At 38.6% G+C, this 20,065-nt stretch overlaps 1 protein-coding gene across 1 annotated transcript in view; it reads right to left on the minus strand.

Annotated features, from left to right (window-relative positions):
* Positions 1–11,538: 11,538 nt before the first annotated feature.
* Positions 11,539–20,065, minus strand: part of LOC148373391 (sphingosine kinase 1-like) — a 41,019-nt gene continuing 32,492 nt past the window's right edge. The window contains exon 6 of the mRNA XM_088354579.1: positions 11,539–18,211. Coding sequence (XP_088210705.1) covers positions 17,356–18,211 — 856 coding nt within the window. The 3' untranslated portion in view covers positions 11,539–17,355. The remainder of the gene's footprint in view (positions 18,212–20,065) is intronic.

The following is a 20,065-nucleotide window of genomic DNA, read 5'->3' on the forward strand; positions in this document are numbered from 1 at the left end:
TTCTGTTTTTGTAAACATCCCATTTAAAAAAAGCCTTGGTAAGAATGCTGAATTTAAACCCAAATTCTGGGTTCAGTAACCCTGAGATAGCAAACATTTCTTTTTTTATTCCGGGAACTAAGTCATGAGTAAGATAAATCCTACAGAGCTTAAAATTGTTTGAAAATAAATGAAAAAAAAACACAAATAAGACACCAAGGTGCAGTCCCAAAGACGTCTTAAATTAAAAAGTGGTTTTCAAGAAGTTTAAAAGATGATACTGACTATTTTTGACAAAATTTAGTCCGACAGGCTAAATCAACCCAATTTTAGACATCAATTTTCCGATTAAGTCCAGCCCAATACAGACCGGAATGAATGAGGGACACATACAAATATTGAAAAAAATAATCTTGAGGTTCATTGAGTTAAGACTGCTCATCTAAAAATAGGCTCTGTTACTCTGGTAACAAGCAGAGATTTCATGTTACCTCTATGCGAAACAGTTCTGCTTCATGCAACGGACAATCACTGCTTCTTTAATTGCAGGGTTAACAAACTTAAGGTTCTCACTCAACCTGCTTATAAAATAAACCTATATTATTGCAAATATTGATGTAATCACCACCAAGACGTGCGCAGGTCTCGTTTTTGTTTTCTTAGATGGTATTTATTTGCAGATGCTTTGGATGATGCTAACTAAACAAATAAGTCTTACAAAAAGTGTGATTTCTTTGTAATGCCTGTCATTCTAAGATTGACATCAAACAAATTAAAGATAAGACAGACACCAGCACAAACGCCATTGTCTCGCAAAAACAGTTTTGACTTTTATGTGGTGCAGTACAACACATGGTCTGAAAATGTGACAGGGGCAAAGATCAGACATTTGAGGAAGCAACGAAGCAGCTTTTATACAGTTCAACTCAGCACACGCTCTCAATTGTGGTGGCAGCTTGCCACACATAGTGGCAAGGTTTCAACATTTGTACAGTTGGACATGCTTACCTGACTTGCTTTTTAGGCAACGTCACGGATGAACCAGAAAGCAGACAGGTAGCTTGCCGACTTCATCCAGGACAACTCTTAAATGGAATCTTTCTTTTAAGAGCCCATACCTGAGCTAATAACATCTAGCAGAAAGTGCCCATTAGATTTGCAGAGAAAAATTGGAAGCGGCACAATGTTGGGGAGTAGGGGAGAGTTTTATTTCTGGTGAACCTAACTTTAACAGTCTTTGTACAAGAAGAGTAAAACGGTGGGTTAGTATTCCAAACCTCAAATCTGACATTATTCTTGCACATTGATTATAGTGTACTGTATATTAATAATAATAATAATAATTTCCTTTGTATTGTCATTCTTTGTAACAATGTACATAGAACGAAATGTCGATACACCTGACCGTTGTAGCGAGTCGATGCAGCCGCAGCCAGAGGGCGCCGCCATTATACCAATTAGGTATGTCTCGGTCGAGGCGCGAACCAGCGACCTCCCAGTCTCAAAGCGGGCACACTACCATCTAGGCTATATTGATCATGATTCCCCAAGGATTACCTGTAATTTTGATTTACATGTCATATCAAAAGTCAAGAATGGGTGCCACAAATGTGTTATTTAAAAGGATGTTGAGCATTCTATGAATTTGCTAACATGTTTATCAAAAACAATTGAAAAAATAATCTTGGTTTTTTTTACACGCGGGCAATACCCCTATTAAAACCCTAATAATTGCAATGCGGGGGTTTTAAAAAAGGCAATGAAAATGCACACCAAAACACAACTATTAATATATTGAAATGATGCAATAGTCTCAGAAAGTATGCCAGTTAATTGATGAAAACAATGGCTAAGTTCAAAATGAAACATTTTCTCAATTAGGTATGTGTTAACATCGCCCAACTGAGATCAAAGAAATGTTCTATATTTCAATTCACCAAGTCTCTCTGATTTTATTTTTCCATTGGTGTTTTGGACACTGAGCGCATTAGGCTTGAGGAAAAAACGCAAACTACAATAAAAGAATTTGTCAAATTTTCCAGCGTTTAAGATTAATTTACTACGAAGACACAAGCTGGTTGCTTCGGAATATATTAGTTCTCAATTCAGTATCATAATTAAATGTACGGCATGGACCCCACATGGAATTTAGATGATTTCACAGGATGAAGTGGAATTTATGGGACAAATGGGTTTGGATGCACTGTCAGCAGTGCTAACTGATTACGTGTGCAAAGAAAAAATAAAAGCACCCATTCTGAAAACATCCACGGATTTCAAACATCTCAAATTATGTGTAATACATTTAAAATCCAGTAAGTACTAAACGGGTAGTGGTACTATCAGGCGTAAATGAAAAGTGATTAATTATCCAGCATCGAGAGGCGAAACAAGAGAGGGAGCAGTTTAACTTAATTGATCATCAGGTGTTACTGGAAAAGTTATCAGGAATGAATTCATAGCCAATACCTCAAATGTTCAAAATGGAGGTACAAAACTCAAAAAAATACAAAAATAAGCTTCTGCAAAAGGTCAAAAATATGTTTTCCTACCAGTCTTAACATGCAAGACTTCTCTTGCCCTCAATGTTTTGATTCGACAAATATTTAAAATTCCGGCGCAAATAAAGGACTCTTTCAAGAGCATCAATTATCAAATTAGAAGTGTATCTTGCTTACATTATCAACCGTTTAAACAGTGACAAACTGAATATTGTGTACACAGAACTACTACAGAAAAACAGGTGCGGCCTCTGGAAGAATCCATCTGCACACATTCTAACAACTGCTTGGGGACGATGAATAAAATATGAACAGACATCCCTTTCAAACTCGCCCCACTTCAAAAACTCCCACTGCTAGATAATACTGAAAGGGGTTCGGTGAAGCTATTCTGGCCTTAAGGTTAAGGGAGCCGTCACAACACTAACCTCTCAGGGTCCAGGAAGGGGATCCTTGAAGTCTGGTTCACTGACACGGACTGATATCCCCGCAGGATCACATTTGTCCATGGCCCTGGTCTTCTCTTGTTTGAAGACAGCATCAACATATGAGGCATATGGTTGCAAGTTAGTGACCTGGAGTCAGGAAAGGAAGGTGAGGCTGTGCCTTACTTGTAATCCTGGAAATCCAAAACGAATTAATCAATATTTTGCTATAAATATCCTGTGTTAAATTTTTTTCTCATTTATCTTCTTAATATTTTCCTTTTTTAAAATCGCAGATTTTTTTTCTCTAAATTATCTATCTATCTATCTATCTATCTATCTATCTATCTACCTACCTACCTACCTACCTACCTACCTACCTACCTACCTACCTACCGACCTACCTACCTACCTACCTACCCTGTTCGTATCCCTCGAGAGGGGTGACTGACAGCAAGACAAACACATACACAAAAACAAAGAAAAGAAAAAGGAAAAAGGAGCAAAAAACACAAAAAATTTGACCATGGACAACCCAAATGTCCAAACACCCGAACAAGTTAAGCAACTTGGCACCCAAGTTGGTCACGCTTTCGTCCCTCCAGATGAAATGGGACACAAGAAAGCGGCCATGTCACTCGGGTCAGGGTGACACAAAACACTCTTCTGTTCAACAGCAGGGCCCGACAGCTTTCACTGGTTTACCCCTGACGCATCATACAGGTGCCTTGCCCATCCCTTAGAACGCGTCCAAATATCCCACTATCCTTTCACATAGTCACAGTAACCCCTCGCTTTTTGCGAAGGTTGAATTTCAAAAACATCCAACGGTAGTCAAAACTTGCGCATTAAAAACCTTTATTTGTTTATTATTAATTAAATACTCAAGTACAAACACAATTTGCAGGCTTAACTATTTATTTAACAAATCAAAGTATTGTACAAGAGGGATGGGCGCCACCAGGCTGTAGTTTCCCAAGACACACCACAGGAAATTGTGCCCCTTTGGCTCTAGTGGAAGGGATCCAACCAACCAACTTTATAAATTTTTTTTTTTCACAATTAATTCTAGTGCTGTCAAATTATCATTTAAAAAATAATCGTTCCGTTTTATAATATTAATAATAATAATAATTTCCTTTGTATTGTCATTCTTTGTAACAATGTACACAGAACGAAATGTCGATACACCTGACCCGTTGTAGCGAGCCGATGCAGCCGCAGCCAACAGAGGGCGCCGCCATTTTACCAATGTTGTAAGTCTTAGGTATGACTCGGCCGAGGCGCGAACCAGCGACCTCCCAGTCTCAAAGCGGGCGCCCTACCATCTAGGCTACTGAGCTGGTCGCAAGACTGTATTGATTAAATATACAATCCGCTTTACTTAACACGTTTTGTCCCCATAGAAAATTGCATTTACCTTCCAGTCGCCAACCCAAAGAAGCTGAAGTGGACCGAAAGTAAGCCATATTTGGGTAAAAACTGTAAATGTATTTTGGCTTTGCAAAAAATTAAATGCCTTATGTAAACCTTTAAGGAAAGAAACACATTATCTATCTATAATCATTGGAAATTTTTAAGAATGTGTCCCGTTTTCTCATACAGAAAACATGTTTTTCCGTTATCAAACTTTTTTGAAAAAGTGTTTAGGATTGCCAAAGAACCGTTCCTGGGAAAGTTTAGCAAACCTTGTTGGTGACAGAAAGCATCGTCCACTGCCTTTTGGTGCTTTTGTTGGGCCAGAAAGTTTTGTTGAATTAATAGCTTTTAGAGAAACTTGAAAATAAAAAAGATTTGCGCCTGTGTGATGTAGGTTCGTCAAGCTGTATTACGTATGTGTACAACTCAGACTGCAACATTATTGACACGCAGGCAGACAAGCGGGAAAAGGTAGGGCAACTGTTTAGCCAATAAGAATGCAGAACACATTTCACAATAAAAATCGGCAAACTAGTGAAACCGTGATACAGCAAGGGATTACTTTACTAGTAATACAATGGTATTCAAGGTAATATTGTGCTCAGCGTCTGCAAATGCAGAATGCAGAGTGAGGCACGTTATTCTCTTGCTTCTTGGCAGAGGGCGACAGTGAGACCAAGGAATCTGATTTGGCGCACACATCGTACCCAAATAGTAGAATTAGCAAACTGACAGCCTTCCAGTATATTTTTTTTCTCGTTGCATGGACTTTTTTTCATTATTGAGCATTAGCTATCGACTAAAGCTTTTAATTCAAATGGAGCAGCACATAGACTTCACTTATAATCAAGGTAAGACAATAAAACATTTTTTCCTCCATTCATTCATCCATTGTCTACACCGCTTATCCACTGTAGGGTCGCCGGGGGACTGGAGCCCATCTCAGCTATCTTCGGGCAGTGGGTCAAGTCAAGCCGCATTTATTTATATAGCCCTTAATCACAAAAATGTCTCAAGGACTGCACAGGATTACAATTACACCCTTACCTGATCTTAAACCAACATGCGGGCAAGGAAAAACTCAAAACCTCAGCGTGAGGAAAAAAGAAACCTTGAGAAGGGGCCTCACAAGTGGTAATCCCCCTTCCAGGATGACCAGGGTGAATTAGATTTAGCATTACAATACACAAACATAGTAAACTCTAGGTAACATGTTGAAAATTTGTCCGGAAAGTGCATGACAGCAACGACTCCCCCCAGCCTGTAAACTAGTCCAAAAAGTCTATGACGGCCACGACGCAGCTTCCCATCTCTGCCGGCTGGTCAATGCAGGCGTTGCATGCTTCAGGTCAAACGCTGGTCCGCTGACTCATCTCAAAACGTCCTTCTTCCTCGTATCACCACCAGCCAGGCAGTCGGAAAAAGACAGGACAATACAAAATATGAGGTGGGCATCAATCATACGCTTTTGAATAGAAGTGTGTATTAAGGCTGGATTTAAAAAGTTCCATTGAGGTTGCAGATCTATACCTGTCAACCTCCACGGTTCCATGCCCTTACAAAATGTTGTATTTTCCCTTACAAAATACAAAATAATCTTACACGATATTTTTTTTTTCAAACATGTTTATTTATGTAATTTAACATGTTATGTTGTCAGGGTTGGGTAGGGTTACTTTAACTGGATTACTTTCAATTACTTTTGGATTACTCCAATACCATATATGCTAATAAAAGATAAAAGAAACTAAATATGATTAAAATTACTAAATTTTGTGCAGGCTTGGGGAGTAATGGAATAGATGGAACGGCAAAAATGATGTTGGCAAGCTGTTTGGATTTATTTTCATTTTGTTTCTGTCGCATTTTATGTTAGTTTTGCTGGAGATCAAAGAGATCAAAGCCAGGAGAGAAAGCTTACCACGTGTTGTGAGTCATAATTTTATTCGTATTTATTTGTTTTGTCTTTTATTAGCATATTTGGTATTGGAGTAATCCACAAGTAATTGAAAGTAATCCAGTTAAAGTAACCCTACCCAACCCTGTATATTGTACATGTGTTCCTCGACATGAATGAGGTTTATTATAAGAAAAAGTTCAAAAATTAAGTAGCTTGGACATTCGCAGTGGAAGGAAAAAATACATGCAAATATAGTTAAGTAGAAGAATACATTTTCTTATTCAAAATATTATTTCATTTTCTGCATTAAATTATTGTTGGTAATACACTGATTAAAGGGATAACCACAAACCTGTCTTTTTTCATTTTCTCCTTCTATACTTCCTTTTCTTCTTAACTTCTTTATACAACAATAATGATTCGTAATATAATGCATCAATGCAAGTGAGCCGTTTGAGAGCCGGCTCTCTTTAATGAGTTAAGCGGAAAAAGCCGGTTCTCTAAAATGAGACGGACTTCCTTTCACTACATAACTACCACATGAAATCCGAGGCGGCAGATGCATGCGCACAGTAGCATCAAACCGCTCGCTTCGTTTGCAATGAAAAAAAAAATAAAACGCAGTGAGATAGAGGCTACCGCGCCGAACTCGTTTGACTTGATTGATTTGCCGTTTCGTAATAGTCTGTGTATACCGGATGGTACCCATAATTTACCAATTTGCGTTTTTCTGTACAGATTTTTGTACTTTGTACGGCATAAACGTACAGGTTGACAGGTATGCAGATCTTATCTCTGGAGGCAGAGCATTCCACAGCACCGGGGCCCGAATGGAGAATGCTCTCGAGCCTGCAGACTTCTTGGCTCTCTGAGTCACAAGTAGACCGTCATTTTCCGAGCGGAGGCTCCGTGCAGGAACATAGGAGGAAATCAAATCAGAGACATAAGAGGGTGCAAGTCCATGCAAACATTTGTATGTTAATAAGAGAACCTTAAAGTCACATCTTAAGTGGGCAGGGGACACCCTAACTGGTCGCCAGGCAGTCGCAGGGCATTTTTTTTCCCAGTGCTACAAATTATGTATCGGTTGTCTGCTCTGTCAGCCAATTGATTAAAACACTCAGGGTTTTTAAACCTACCTGGTTCCAGTCCGACTAAAAAAGTCCCACACTATCAGTTGTACCACAGTAGGTTTCTTATTTTGGAGTGACTTCATTAAATAGCGTAATCTAATTGTTTGGTATCAAGGAAATGGGTTTCCTCACTCGATTACATCAAAACTTGATTTCCTGATTCCAGCGCGGTGGCTTCAATGAGGCAACTTAATAAACTCAAGTTTCCTCCTTTTGAACAGTATTCTACATTGTATCACTTGTTTGATCCTTTTATTTTTATTGTTCCTGGATTCCAGCAAGTTGACGTTTTACGACTGTTTTAAAGGTATTTTTTAAGAACGTTAACCTGGTTTCTTTTTTGGCTCGTCCTTTACCCATTTTATTTTTTGTCCCTGCTATGTTACATTTCTACGTCCAAGATTTTGCCTAAATATCAAAATGTCAGCTTTGCTCTCATCTGCAAAAAGCGAGAGCAAAGAAAACAAAACGACTACTTCGGCAAGTCTTTGTCGCTATCTTGTGGATAGAATGGTACATAACAATTACTTCACAAACGTGGTGATGTTAGGAGGAGCCTAGCACTCTCTGTAGGAAGACACAATATTACACGTCAAAATTTTGCACCACGAATGTAAAGATTAATTACTGAAAAGCACGGGTGGGTTTTGAGTTGCCTGGCGCATTGGTTTAAAAATCTTTGCACGGGGGGCCGGGCCGGGGAGGAAAACGACACCTCATGGATGCATTTATTTATTTTTAGTATGTCTTAAATCTCAAGCATCTAAAATACGTGAGGATAACATAGGCCAATCCATTTTCTTTCGTTAGCATTTAACTGCACAAGTTATGTTTCATTGTCTATTTGCTTATACAGGGATCCTTTCATCCAATTGGTTTAAAAAAAAACAAATACATATATTTATTTAAATATTAAAACGTAGTAGAAGTATCAGAAAAGTAATATAGCCCCTTTTTAAGCACTACATTTGATCATTTGCATTGAAAGACTCAACGCAATAGGGATGCTTAGGAAGTGTTTTATTGCCAAAATTCAATACATTGTTCAATAAAATTAATTCAAAAAAACAAATACAGAAAAATGTAGCCAGCTATCTAAATTTTGGCCATTGGCACAATGAAAAATATAGTTTTATGGGGGCACTAGTAGGGAAACAGAATGAGAAAGACACCAACATAACAAACCATTTGAATTAGTAGTGCTTTTTAAAAAATATATTTTAGCATTATATTTAGTCCTATATTTAATGCTTTAAAAGTATTTGTCTGCTTTTGCCATTATTTTTAAACATAATGATATGGGAACTTTGCAGTTAGAGTCCGTATCTTATTATAGAAAGGAGATAAAGCTTCTTTAAACTTTGACAGAGAGAAACTCAGGTCTTTTAATTGAGTATTTAAATAATAATAATAATAATAATAGTAATATCGAGATGTTTCATTCCTTAAATTTTGTCTGGCAGTCAGCAAATAAAGCTTTGGGAGGGACTTGGATTTGGCAAAATCTAGTGGGCATACAGTATTTAAAAGTGTAGGTCAATATTTCTCATGGGCCGGATTAAATCCATCAGAAGGCATGATCCGGCCTGTGGGCCGAAGTTTGTTCACCCCTGATGTAAAGAGTTATATGATAATGATGATGATAATAATAATAATAATAATAATAATAATAATAATAATAATAATAATAATAATAATAATAATAAATAGTAAAAGTAGTGGTTGTAGTAGTAGATTGAAATAGAATGTTTTTTATTATCATTGATAATTACATGTTGAACGTTGATTGCAGGAACATAAGACATGGCACTCATGAGACTTGAAAAAAAAAATAATATAATCTTTTTGAATCAATACAATCAGGATTCAGGGCTAACCACTCTATTGAGACAGCCCTGATTAAAGTAACCAATGATCTTCTACTGGCAATGGACTCCAGCGCTTCATCCCTCTTGCTGGTGTTGGACGTTAGTGCTGCTTTTGACACTGTGGACCATAATATCTTACTAAAACGGTTGGAAAAATGGATTGGTCTCTCAGGAACCACCCTCTTATGGTTCAGATACTACCTCTCGGATAGGGCGCACTGTGTTAAATATGGCGAAATGACATAGGAGCCCTTTAGTGTTACCTGTGGTGTTACGCAGGGTTCAATACTTGGCCCCCTTCTTTTCAGCATTTACATGCTTCCATTAGGTGATATAATTCGCAAGTATAATATCAGTTTCCATTGCTCCACAGATAACACTCAATTATATCTTCCGTTAGAGAAATCTGCCACACTAAATTGTGGAAATTTGGAGGCTTGCCTCACTGAAAGAAAAGAGTGGATGTCACTCAACTTCTTGTGCCTTAACTATGAAAAGATGGAAATGTTAGTTATTGGTCCATCTAAATGCCGTGAGTTGTTCTCAAAAACTGCTGTGAACATTGACAAATGTCATATCACCCAGAGCGAATCAGTTAAAAATTTAGGTGTCATATTTGACCCCGATTCGTCCTTTCAAACAGACGTGAAAAAAATTATTAGACCAGCTTTCTTCCATCTTCGCAACATTGCTAAAATTTGTCCTATGCTGTCTCCGGTGGATGCGAAGATTATAATTCACGCGTTTGTTGCTTCCCGTCTCGATTATTGTAATGCACTACTCTCCGGTCTCCCGAAGTCCAAAATCAAGAGTCTTCAGCTAGTACAAAATGCTACAGCGAGGCTTTTAACTAAGACAAGAAAGTTTGATCACATTACCCCGATTTTAGCTAACCTGTATTGGCTCCCTGTTAGCTTAAGATGTGATTTTAAGGTTCTCTTGGTACTATACAAAATCATGCATGGACCTGCCCCCTCATATCTTTCAGATTTAATTTCCCCCTGTGTTCCGGTTCGGAACCTTCGTTCTGAAAGCGCTGGTCTACTGGTGATCCCAAGAGCCAAGAAGAGTTCCGCAGGTTCGAGAGCGTTCTCCGTCCGGGCAACGGTGCTGCGGAATGCTCTTCCCCCCAAAATCCGATCTGCAACCTCAGTGGAAATGTTTAAATCTAAGCTTAAAACACACTTCTACTTTATAGCATATGAATAACCTATATTTTTTTGTTGACAATATCTGTGTATTATTTGTTATTGTAACATCCATTGCATCCTGGTCATCCTGAAAGGGGGATCACCACATGTGCGGTCCCTTCTCAAGTTTTCTTCATTTTCCTCATGTTGAGGTTTTTGAGTTTTTCCTTGCCCTCATTTTGGTTTCAGATCAGGGGTTGGTGTCATAATAGTCTGTAATAATAGTCTGTGCAATAACCTGTGCAGCCCTTTGAGACCCTTTGTGATTAAGGGCTATACATATAAAAATGACTTGACTTGACTATAAAAAATAATCGTAGCATAAATAGGGAAATATTTACAAAGTAGTGTTTGGAGACTGGCCCAAGTGGTATATGCATTAAAAGCGATTTTCAATAAAAATAGGGCAATGACAATAGTAGCAACATGTTTCCGAAATAACATTTGAAATAATAAAAAATAAATTATATTTTTTTCTATATATGTTGTGAGTCTTGTGAGCTTGTTTAGGGTGGTGATAACCCGGGGAAGAAACTGTCTCTGAGCCTTTTAGTCTTTGTTTTGAAGGACCTGTGGTGTCTACCAGAGGACAAAAGGTCAAAGAGGTGGTGGCCAGAGTGAGAGGGTTCCTTTACAATGCGGTTGGCTCTACTGCGTTACCTTAAGCCAGCAATGTCCTCCAGTCAATGATGTTCTGGGCTGTGTTGATGACTATAAGGTTGTTCTGTCTGCTGCCGTGCTCCCAGTATACCACACCTTAATCCCATATCCCAAAATGAATTTTACTATGGCTCTGTACCAGGAAACCAGGACTATGAGTAGTATTGTTATAGTGTATTTAAAATAATACCGATCACAGCAAATTGTACCTAGATCTCTTATTTGTTAAGATAACGAGTAATTTAGAAACTGAATGGATGTAAAAGGAATGGAAAAAGATGTTGCTTGTCTGGAGTACACAGGTCAACAACTACATAAAAAATGACTACATGAATTGTTATGTGCAGGATGCTAAATATAGTCAATGGCAAGTGACACAACAATATAAAAATGTGTCTTATCCTGAGTAGTTTATTTCTTTGTGGGCTTTTAAGATCGTACAAATAGCAAATAAAGTCGTAAATTCAAAAGTAATTGAACCAACTTTACTGTTCATAACACATTACTGAAAAACAGCTTCAACTGCCTTTCAAATTCATTTAGAAACAAGACAACAACAATACCATGACTGTCGTTATACTGCATATGTAAATTATGTTAAGCTTGCAAATGTGTCATTCAAATTACACCTTAAGTCCAGCATTGTATTCTGTGTACAGCATCATTTTTTAAGGTTTAAAAATTCGAAACAAACCCCACTGCATCAGTGAGTTTTGACCTGATTTCTGTACATAACTCAGTGAGACATTTCCTAAATTATGCATAAAATCTCATGACAAAGACACTAGCCATTCCAAATGTGTTCAGACGGTACATTACAGCAGCAAGTGGAATTATTTATCATAGAGAACCATCAGTAGTGCAACTAAATCTTACAGAGAACAATAGTTTATAGAAATTAAACCTAAATACATCTGGCAGCAGGATACAATTAGATGATTGTTGGCTACCCCACTCTTACCCCTGGCCATCAGAAAACAACTGTGCTTAATCCTCTCAAGATTTAAGTCAAAAGACACGATTGTAGAGGCGGTCTGAGAAGAGGGCATTATATAACCCCCAAAAAGTCAGCATAGAATCGGAAAAAAATATTTGCTGTAAATGGAGAACCACATGTCCTCAAGTGTGTAACCATGATAATACATAGTAAACATTCCATGTCAGGACTGGATGTTGTTCAAATAACAAAAGATGCAAAATTTGAACGTAAACATACAAAAAATGAATTTCCTGCTCTAATGATGCTCTTGGCTAGTTTACTTCAGGAACATTGCTTTAAACATTTTAAATTCAAATGAGAGGTCGATAAAAATAATCAAATTTGCTAGACTACTATGATACAGCCTCGCTGGTACCATGGGCGTAACCAGGTGTTTTTGGGAGTGTTCAAGCACCCCCAAATTCAGTCCAAGCACCCCCAAAAATTATAGCGTTTTAAGAATAGTCTTGAATATGACAAAAAACGCTACATTAAAATATAAAAAAAGAATACCAAAACAAAAATGTGAACAATGCAGCGTCGGATATACTTCATTGCCTTAAAACGGTTACATCCGTTTGATTCCTAGCACTGCTCTCACCCCCCTCCTCGCTCCTCCAAGTGTCACTTGCGGCATAGCGGCGGAGTCTGTGAAGGCTCTGGTGTATTATCGTGAGTGTATGTTATACAGTTGTAATGTTGAACACGTAATTTACAAGCCAATATCGTGACTTAGTTATCATCAACAGATATTAGTTGCGTTAGCTGCATTAGTATTAGTGTTCCTGCTAATCACAAAGTCTAATGTGATGTTCACAAATGGGAAATGACAGCTTCTGAACAATGTTGAATAATCCTAAATCCTGAATGTTGAAAGTGAAATGAATAATAATAATAATAATAATACCCCCCCGTGACCCTGATGAGGATAAGCGGTATGGCTAATGAGATGAGATGAGATGAGATAATAATGTCCCGCGACCCTAATGAGGATAAGCGGTACAGATAATGGATGGATGGATAAATGGATAATAATAACAATAACCAGCCAGTCACTCAGGGTGCTCACTGCTCAGTTATCAAAGCTCTAAAACCTAACCACCCCTGCCTGGTACCTCTCATAAATACAAATAAAAATACTTTCGCATGTACAAAATTGCAGAAATAATCATGTATTTTGTTCCCCAGCAAACGGTAAGCACCCTACTTTAAAACAGGCACCCCAAAAATTATCGCATTAATGCCTGGACACATATACCTAAGACCATACACAGAAGAAAGCCTGAATCTTTGAAAATTGTATATTCATTTGGGGGAAAAAACAAGAACAGTCAGGCTTAAAGGGGAAGTGTGTATCGTTTAGTGCCTCAATAACAATATTGTTTTTAATAATAGGCAAAGTAGATCGAAAAAGTTGAAGTTGTTTTAAATAACAAGACCATCCCCTCCAGGGATTTGACATAACTGACAGGTACCCAAAAACCTCAAAAAGGCTGAGCAAAATAATGAGAAGTGAAAATAGTTTAGTCATCATGTGTCTCCGTAGTTTGTAGTCTTCCCAGTGCTTTTAGGTGCTCGTTTTCAGTTGTACAGGACAGCAACATCTAGTGGTCAAACAATATACACAGTCCCTTCAAAGAAAAAATCACTCATGCACACATATTCAAGCAATGTAACCATTTACATTCAGTAACTGTGGTTAGATGCAAAATTAAGCCATCACACACACACCCAAAAAATATCTCACACTCTTTAATATTGTTACACTCGATGCTATTCGTGATACATAAAATATCTCATGGAATAATAGTCTCGTCTACTCAACAATCTCTAACAACCACAAAAATCACCTGCACATATATCATTAAAGAACATGTCAAAATGGAAAATCTAACATCATCCCACCCTAAAAAAACTTAAATTAAACTAAAAACTCTTACATTAAAACAGAACTCATTCACCTCCAAATGTATATATTTTCTAACAGTATGCACAGGATAGATTCTTACCTGGCAACAAGTTATGGCTGAAATGTGATGCTTAAATATGAAAGCACACATCATTGCAACCAGGAGAAAAGCAATGAAAGGAAGCAGACAGACAATTTAAACTTGTTTGATTTATAGACAGAATATAATTAACATCACATGTTTGAGAAATTCCGTAGGCTTTGGACACCCTGACGGCCTACCTATGGGTTATAGCAATTTCAGTCGAACTCTCACAGTTACCAGAAAATCCTCACACATGAACAATTGTTTTTCTACCCAGAGGCCTTCACAATCAGTTCTGCAGGCCCTAAGACATAAAATAAGTGACGATGCAGCTGTTGGTATAACCAATTGGATTCCGTGTACGCAGCCCAGGGCCTTCTAGTAGGCGGGAGGAAACGTCGGCGGTTTTATATGCTATGATTGACTTGGAAGTATAACAACGAAAAGGTGCCGAAAAATATCCCCTCGTCGACTGCCTCAATGGACTGGACGTTTCCAGCCCTAAATTGGATAAAAACTTGGGCAAGAAATACAACGGGACAGACAACTTTCAGAATTACTTCTATGCCAATAGAAAGTAACTTCTTAATGGAACTGAACCACACGGATAATCTGAGAAATTGAAATCATCCTGAGGAAAGAGGATGGATTTTGTAAACAAAAAAAAACATGTTTTTGGTGGGTAAAATGTGGCTTTACTTCTTAATAATATTGCTATTTTATGAATTTATTATTGATGCTTTTTCATGTGTTGTAGCTGTAACTGCATGAAATGTTTTATAGCCATCAAATAGTTGTTGATTGATTCAAACGTAGCACTACTGAAAACAAGGAGGGGGGGGGGGTATTTTGGGCCTGCTACTCTGAACTATGAAGGTTTTTTTTTAATTTAAGTTAACATACAAATGGTTGAATCTCCGTTTTTTTGTAATACAAATAAATTGAATAAGATGGTTAAAAATGCTAAAAAAAAAAAAAAGATTAACCTTTAAAGTAAAACTCAACAGGAAAACAGTCAGTTTCAATGAGATCTATATTATTGCCTGTCGGATTACAAATATGAATATTGGTGTATTGCATATTGGTGTATTCATGTCTGTATTTCCACTGCTGCATCAGGAAAGAAAGAATGTGCTGCTGTTAGAACTGTTATTTATTCAAATGACAAAAAACTTTCTAATAAGGACACATTAGGTGATAGCTCATTAACCTATAAAAGATGTTTAACCGAAGTTAACCGATTTGGGACACAGGTTTCGGCCTACAGCACTAAAACTCAAAAGGTAAGGTGAAACACCATAAGCATTCAGACACACTTTTCCATAAACTCGTTAAAAAAGGGAAAGTCAATACAAAAGGGCTTGTATGTATCTATGGATGAGCCTGCAGATGGCAGAGTGAGGCACAGGATTTGTTTGGCCGAATAGCAGAAGACGAAAATGAGACCAAGGATTCTGATTTGTGCACTCTTCAGCTCCAAACAATTATTGATTGTATCAGCTGACTAACAGCAAGACAAGCCATTTTATTGTTGTGTTTTTAAAAATAGAGAATTATCTATCTACTGAAGCTTTTATTCAAAAGAGGCAGCACATAGATTTAATATATAAATTAGGGTAACATATTATTTATACATAACAATTTTATGTTACAGTTTATATATAACTTTCTAGTTTATCCAATCAAATGATGAATATAATGCAGGTTTATTTTTTTGTAACTCTGACTACCACATCCAACAAGAACCTCACCGCATGTTACTGCTCGAGGAGTTGATGTATAATACACACTAGGGCTTTAACTCATAATTTACAGATGCAGATTGCCTTATTTAGAATGGGATCTAAGATCGTTATACGGGTATACTGTTGTTCTTTGGTTTAGCTCCCATTTACATCTAAATAAAACGGCTTAATAAATGTGTGTGAAAACCCCCAACTTAAATTCAATAATGCCACTTACAACCCTTGCAAATCATCATGTGTGCTTCTGTATATTTTTTCAAAGTTGACTTTGAATTATTTGTGTTTTTAGTTCTATTGTCACATTTTAACAAAATTATTATTATTACGTGCTGTAGTTGTGCCTTCAATTGTGTAACTCTCAATATATGTTTGCTTTTCCTCAACTTTCTTTCTACAATCTACCGGAGGTAAGATCTTAAGCCCAAGCCAGAGTCCCTCTCGAATTTCGGCCCAAGTTAGACCTGAAATGTCAATCATTAAGTTAGGGTGAGGCCCGGATCTCTCTTGCTGACATTTATGTAAAAATGTAAAACAATGTGTGGATCCTACACCTAAAAAAAAAATAAACTGTTGATTCAAAAGAACTCCTTCCTGTCTCTGTCTATTATCCACTTGTCATTGTTCTTCTTTGTCTCTCCGCTTCTGCCTCACTTAAAGTTCTGTGCTAAATTCTTAAAGACGTGTATCATGGTCCAATTTTAAACCTGTCAAAATGACGGCTGGCCTTCAAATGTTCCCGTCAACTCTTAAAAAAATCCGTCAATGATGTATCAATGTCTGTTAATGTAACCTCTGTAGACAAAGAAATATAAAGTATGCAAACGTTTAAACAGTCTTTTTTAACTTAGATTTTGTTACAATAGACAGGCTTTAATTTGTTACCATATATCACCTCTGCTCCTCCCAAGTTGTCGCAAATAACATGAAATTTCGAGATTCCTTCGGGCTACGCCCTGTATATCAAGTAAATTGGTCAGGCTGGGTCGGACTTCATTACGCGCGGGCCTGGGTTGGTTCGGGCTGGAGTTTTAGGCCCAATCTCACCCCTGCCATCTACAGAGAGATGAGTTCCATTTTTCTCAAGGTTGTCTTTCCGCTCAGTCAGAGTCCCCCAGCATTCGCCCTAACAATAACCCCTCCCATCCATGGAAAAAATGTGCTTGTTTTTCATGTGGGCCGTGCTGATCGGGTCTGACAGCAGAGTTCACAATGCACTCCTCTGCTGCGACTACACTATGCCCAACATTTTAATGTACCCTCACACGTACAATGTATTTAAATTGCTCAAATGAATGGGAGGAGGTTCCCGTTACGATGCTTGCAACCTCTCAAGAGGCGTTGCTTGGAACAGCCAGCGGCAAAGGGCAACAATCCATTGCTTGGACCCTGAATCCTAAACATTGCATGAGGGCAGGGCTTAAAAAACAGGATTGAGTATAAAAATACATGAATTCACAGACGCGTCTTAAAAGTCTTTGGCACTTATGAAAGCACAACATATACGATGAGCGAAAAGGCCAAACATGAAAGCACTCCAACGAGAAGATTAACATAATCTGCCTTCATCCATAAATGAGTCTGGCCAGCCCGGGGTGGATTTGAGCCTGAACCGGACCGTGTTCCACAATCTCCCCGTCCACAGTAATTACGCCCTGGCTGGAGACCGGCTCCAGCCGGAGCGCTTGCACCTTCTCGTAAACCAAGTGGGGGCAATCACAGGACAGATGTGCTCCTTTCTCCATGGCCAGGAAGAGGCGAAGGAGGGCAGGACGAGATATTCCAGCAGTCACGTACATGAGGTGGATGATGCCGTCGTCCGCTTCTGCGCCAGGGACGGCCCAAAGGTTTTCTGCCAGATGAGACTGGTAAATTGCTAAAACCAATACAAAGTCCTTAGTCTTCACAATAGTCCAGCTTTCTGGTACAGGCTCGTCCAAGGATGGTAGCAGAGAGTCTGAAGGGGCCGTGGCTTTGCCATCATTAGGCATAGCCAGTCTTGCGGAGTGAACGGAGGAGTTGCTGATGGTGCTTTGGTTGCAGAGACGGGGGAGTTTTTGCCCTGGTGAGTTGTTCGGAATGAGCTGGCAGAGGAGAGAGGAGCACAATGAGGGCCGCTGAGGCGTAGAGGGAAGGTCCGGCTTCTCCTTCGCCGGCAGGTAGGCCAACCTGCCCTGATACACACGGAGTGAGGCCAGGCGTACCAGCGTGCCCATCAAGAAGCGAATGGCACCTACATGGCGGTACTTTTCGCTCTCGATGTCAACGTCAGCCACAAAACCCCAAGCTAAGGACAGGAAGGAAAACACGTGCCGCTTGGAGGCCAAGTGGATGGACACCAAGTCCATGGGACCCACCAGTCCTTTGCACAGCATGAACCCACAACTCAGGAGTAGTTCTTCGTTCCAAGCAGGGGGTGACCTAGGGATGCAAGAAATTATTTGTACAGGACCTTTGGCATTACAATTACAGGTCATAAAAAATGTGAATTGAAGTCATATTCTAAACTCCATTTGGAGCAAATTATGACATGGGATGTGGTCATATTTGTTTGGAAAGGGAGAGAACAAGACAAGGTACAAAATGTAACTTTATTTGGGATATCACTGCTAGTTGTTGATGTTGTTAAAATGTAAAGACAAAGATCATCAATTTTCTTTCATTTTATGTGCTTCTTGTTTCAAATTATGAACCTGACATCAAAAGACCATTACATGAGCTTTAATCACACATTTATGCCGTTTCACTGCTATAAGTGGCAGGCAACTTGCAGGCAACCAAAATGTAATTTGACCCTGCACAAAGACAATTTTGCTACCCCAGTAAATTATTACATTATTTCAATCTTTGTTTTCAGCCACAAAGTGATCTTTTCTGCTGCAACGAAAATTCTCATCATTCCAGATAGACGATGTGCCCAGTCAGCTAAGGGCATGATTGCACAGGAAGAAGATAAATCACACCCTTTTTAGGCCACATCAGGTGGATATATAGAGTTCCATGAAAAAGGTTGGGCACCCCTTATCTTTTTCAAAATGTTTGTTTTTAAATCATCAATTGTTAGGATCAGCAATTTCAGTTATATACGTTTTATGTCAGACAAACACAGTGACATTTAAAAGGTACATTAAATATGAATTATGTACAGAAAGTGTGCAAACATTTAAACAAAAGTAGGAAGGTTCAATAGTTTAGGCACACTAGACGAAAAATCTTCAATTAGTATAGCCTCCTTATGCAGAAATAACAGCCTCAAATGCATCCTATAATTTCCAACATTGTGTTTGAGGGTATTTTGAACATTGTTATTTACAAAACATCTCAATTTCAGTGAGTTTTGATGGATTTCATACATAGACATCCCGCTTTAAATCACACCCCAGATTTTTAATGATACAGTATTCAGGTCTGGGAACTGAGATGCCCATTCAAAAACGTTGTACTTGTTCCTCTGCATGAATCCCTCAGTAAAGTTGGAGCAGTGTTTGGGGTCATTGTCTTATTGAAGTACCCGGTCACGACAAAAATTAGATTTGGTCACTGATTCTTGAACATTTTTTGTATGTATCTGATGATACTGACTGGAATCCATGTGACCTTTAAATTAAACAGGATTGCCAGTAACTGCAGAAGCCACACAACCCCACAAAATGATGGAACCACCACCACATTTCACTGTAGGTAGCAAGTGTTTGGAATGCTGTGTTCTTCTCCCACAATGCATTCTATGTATCACGGAGCGGTTGAATTTCCGACAATATTCTCCCGGCCCGGCCACATAATAACATCAACAATGTGGTTCTAAGGATCCCTTAGACGCTTGGGTAGTCAGGGCACCAATGAGGAAACAACTCTGGACAGCCTTCTTTACTGTTGATGGCCCCTTTTCTCGGGTCGTGCCAAAGTTGTCTAGAGTCCATTCCTAAATGTCAGCCCAAATCTTTTTCAGTCTTCTTCTTCTCCTGCCCCCTTGGACTGTGCCTTGGAGAATTACCTTGGCCAGTCCTGAGGATCTCGTGACCTGACCATACACCTGAAGTTTTCGTCTGCGCACAGTTAACAACATTTCTTTGAAGGGTCCAATCTGCCCTATTTCGTTCAAAAATGTGGTGTCGTGACTAGAAATAGTGAGTTGATAAGATAGAACCGAATACCTTTTTGTGTCATTTGTATCCCAAGTAGTGGGCAGGATCTGTCCCCGCTGCGATCTGGGTTTGATTCCCTCTGCTTTCAATTTTTACTATTGTAATAAGCGATATATTCCAACTGATCAAT

Source organism: Urocampus carinirostris, chromosome 1 (assembly GCF_059441175.1).
Source record: "Urocampus carinirostris isolate Australia breed hairy pipefish chromosome 1, RoL_Ucar_1.0, whole genome shotgun sequence".
Lineage (NCBI taxonomy): Eukaryota > Metazoa > Chordata > Actinopteri > Syngnathiformes > Syngnathidae > Urocampus > Urocampus carinirostris.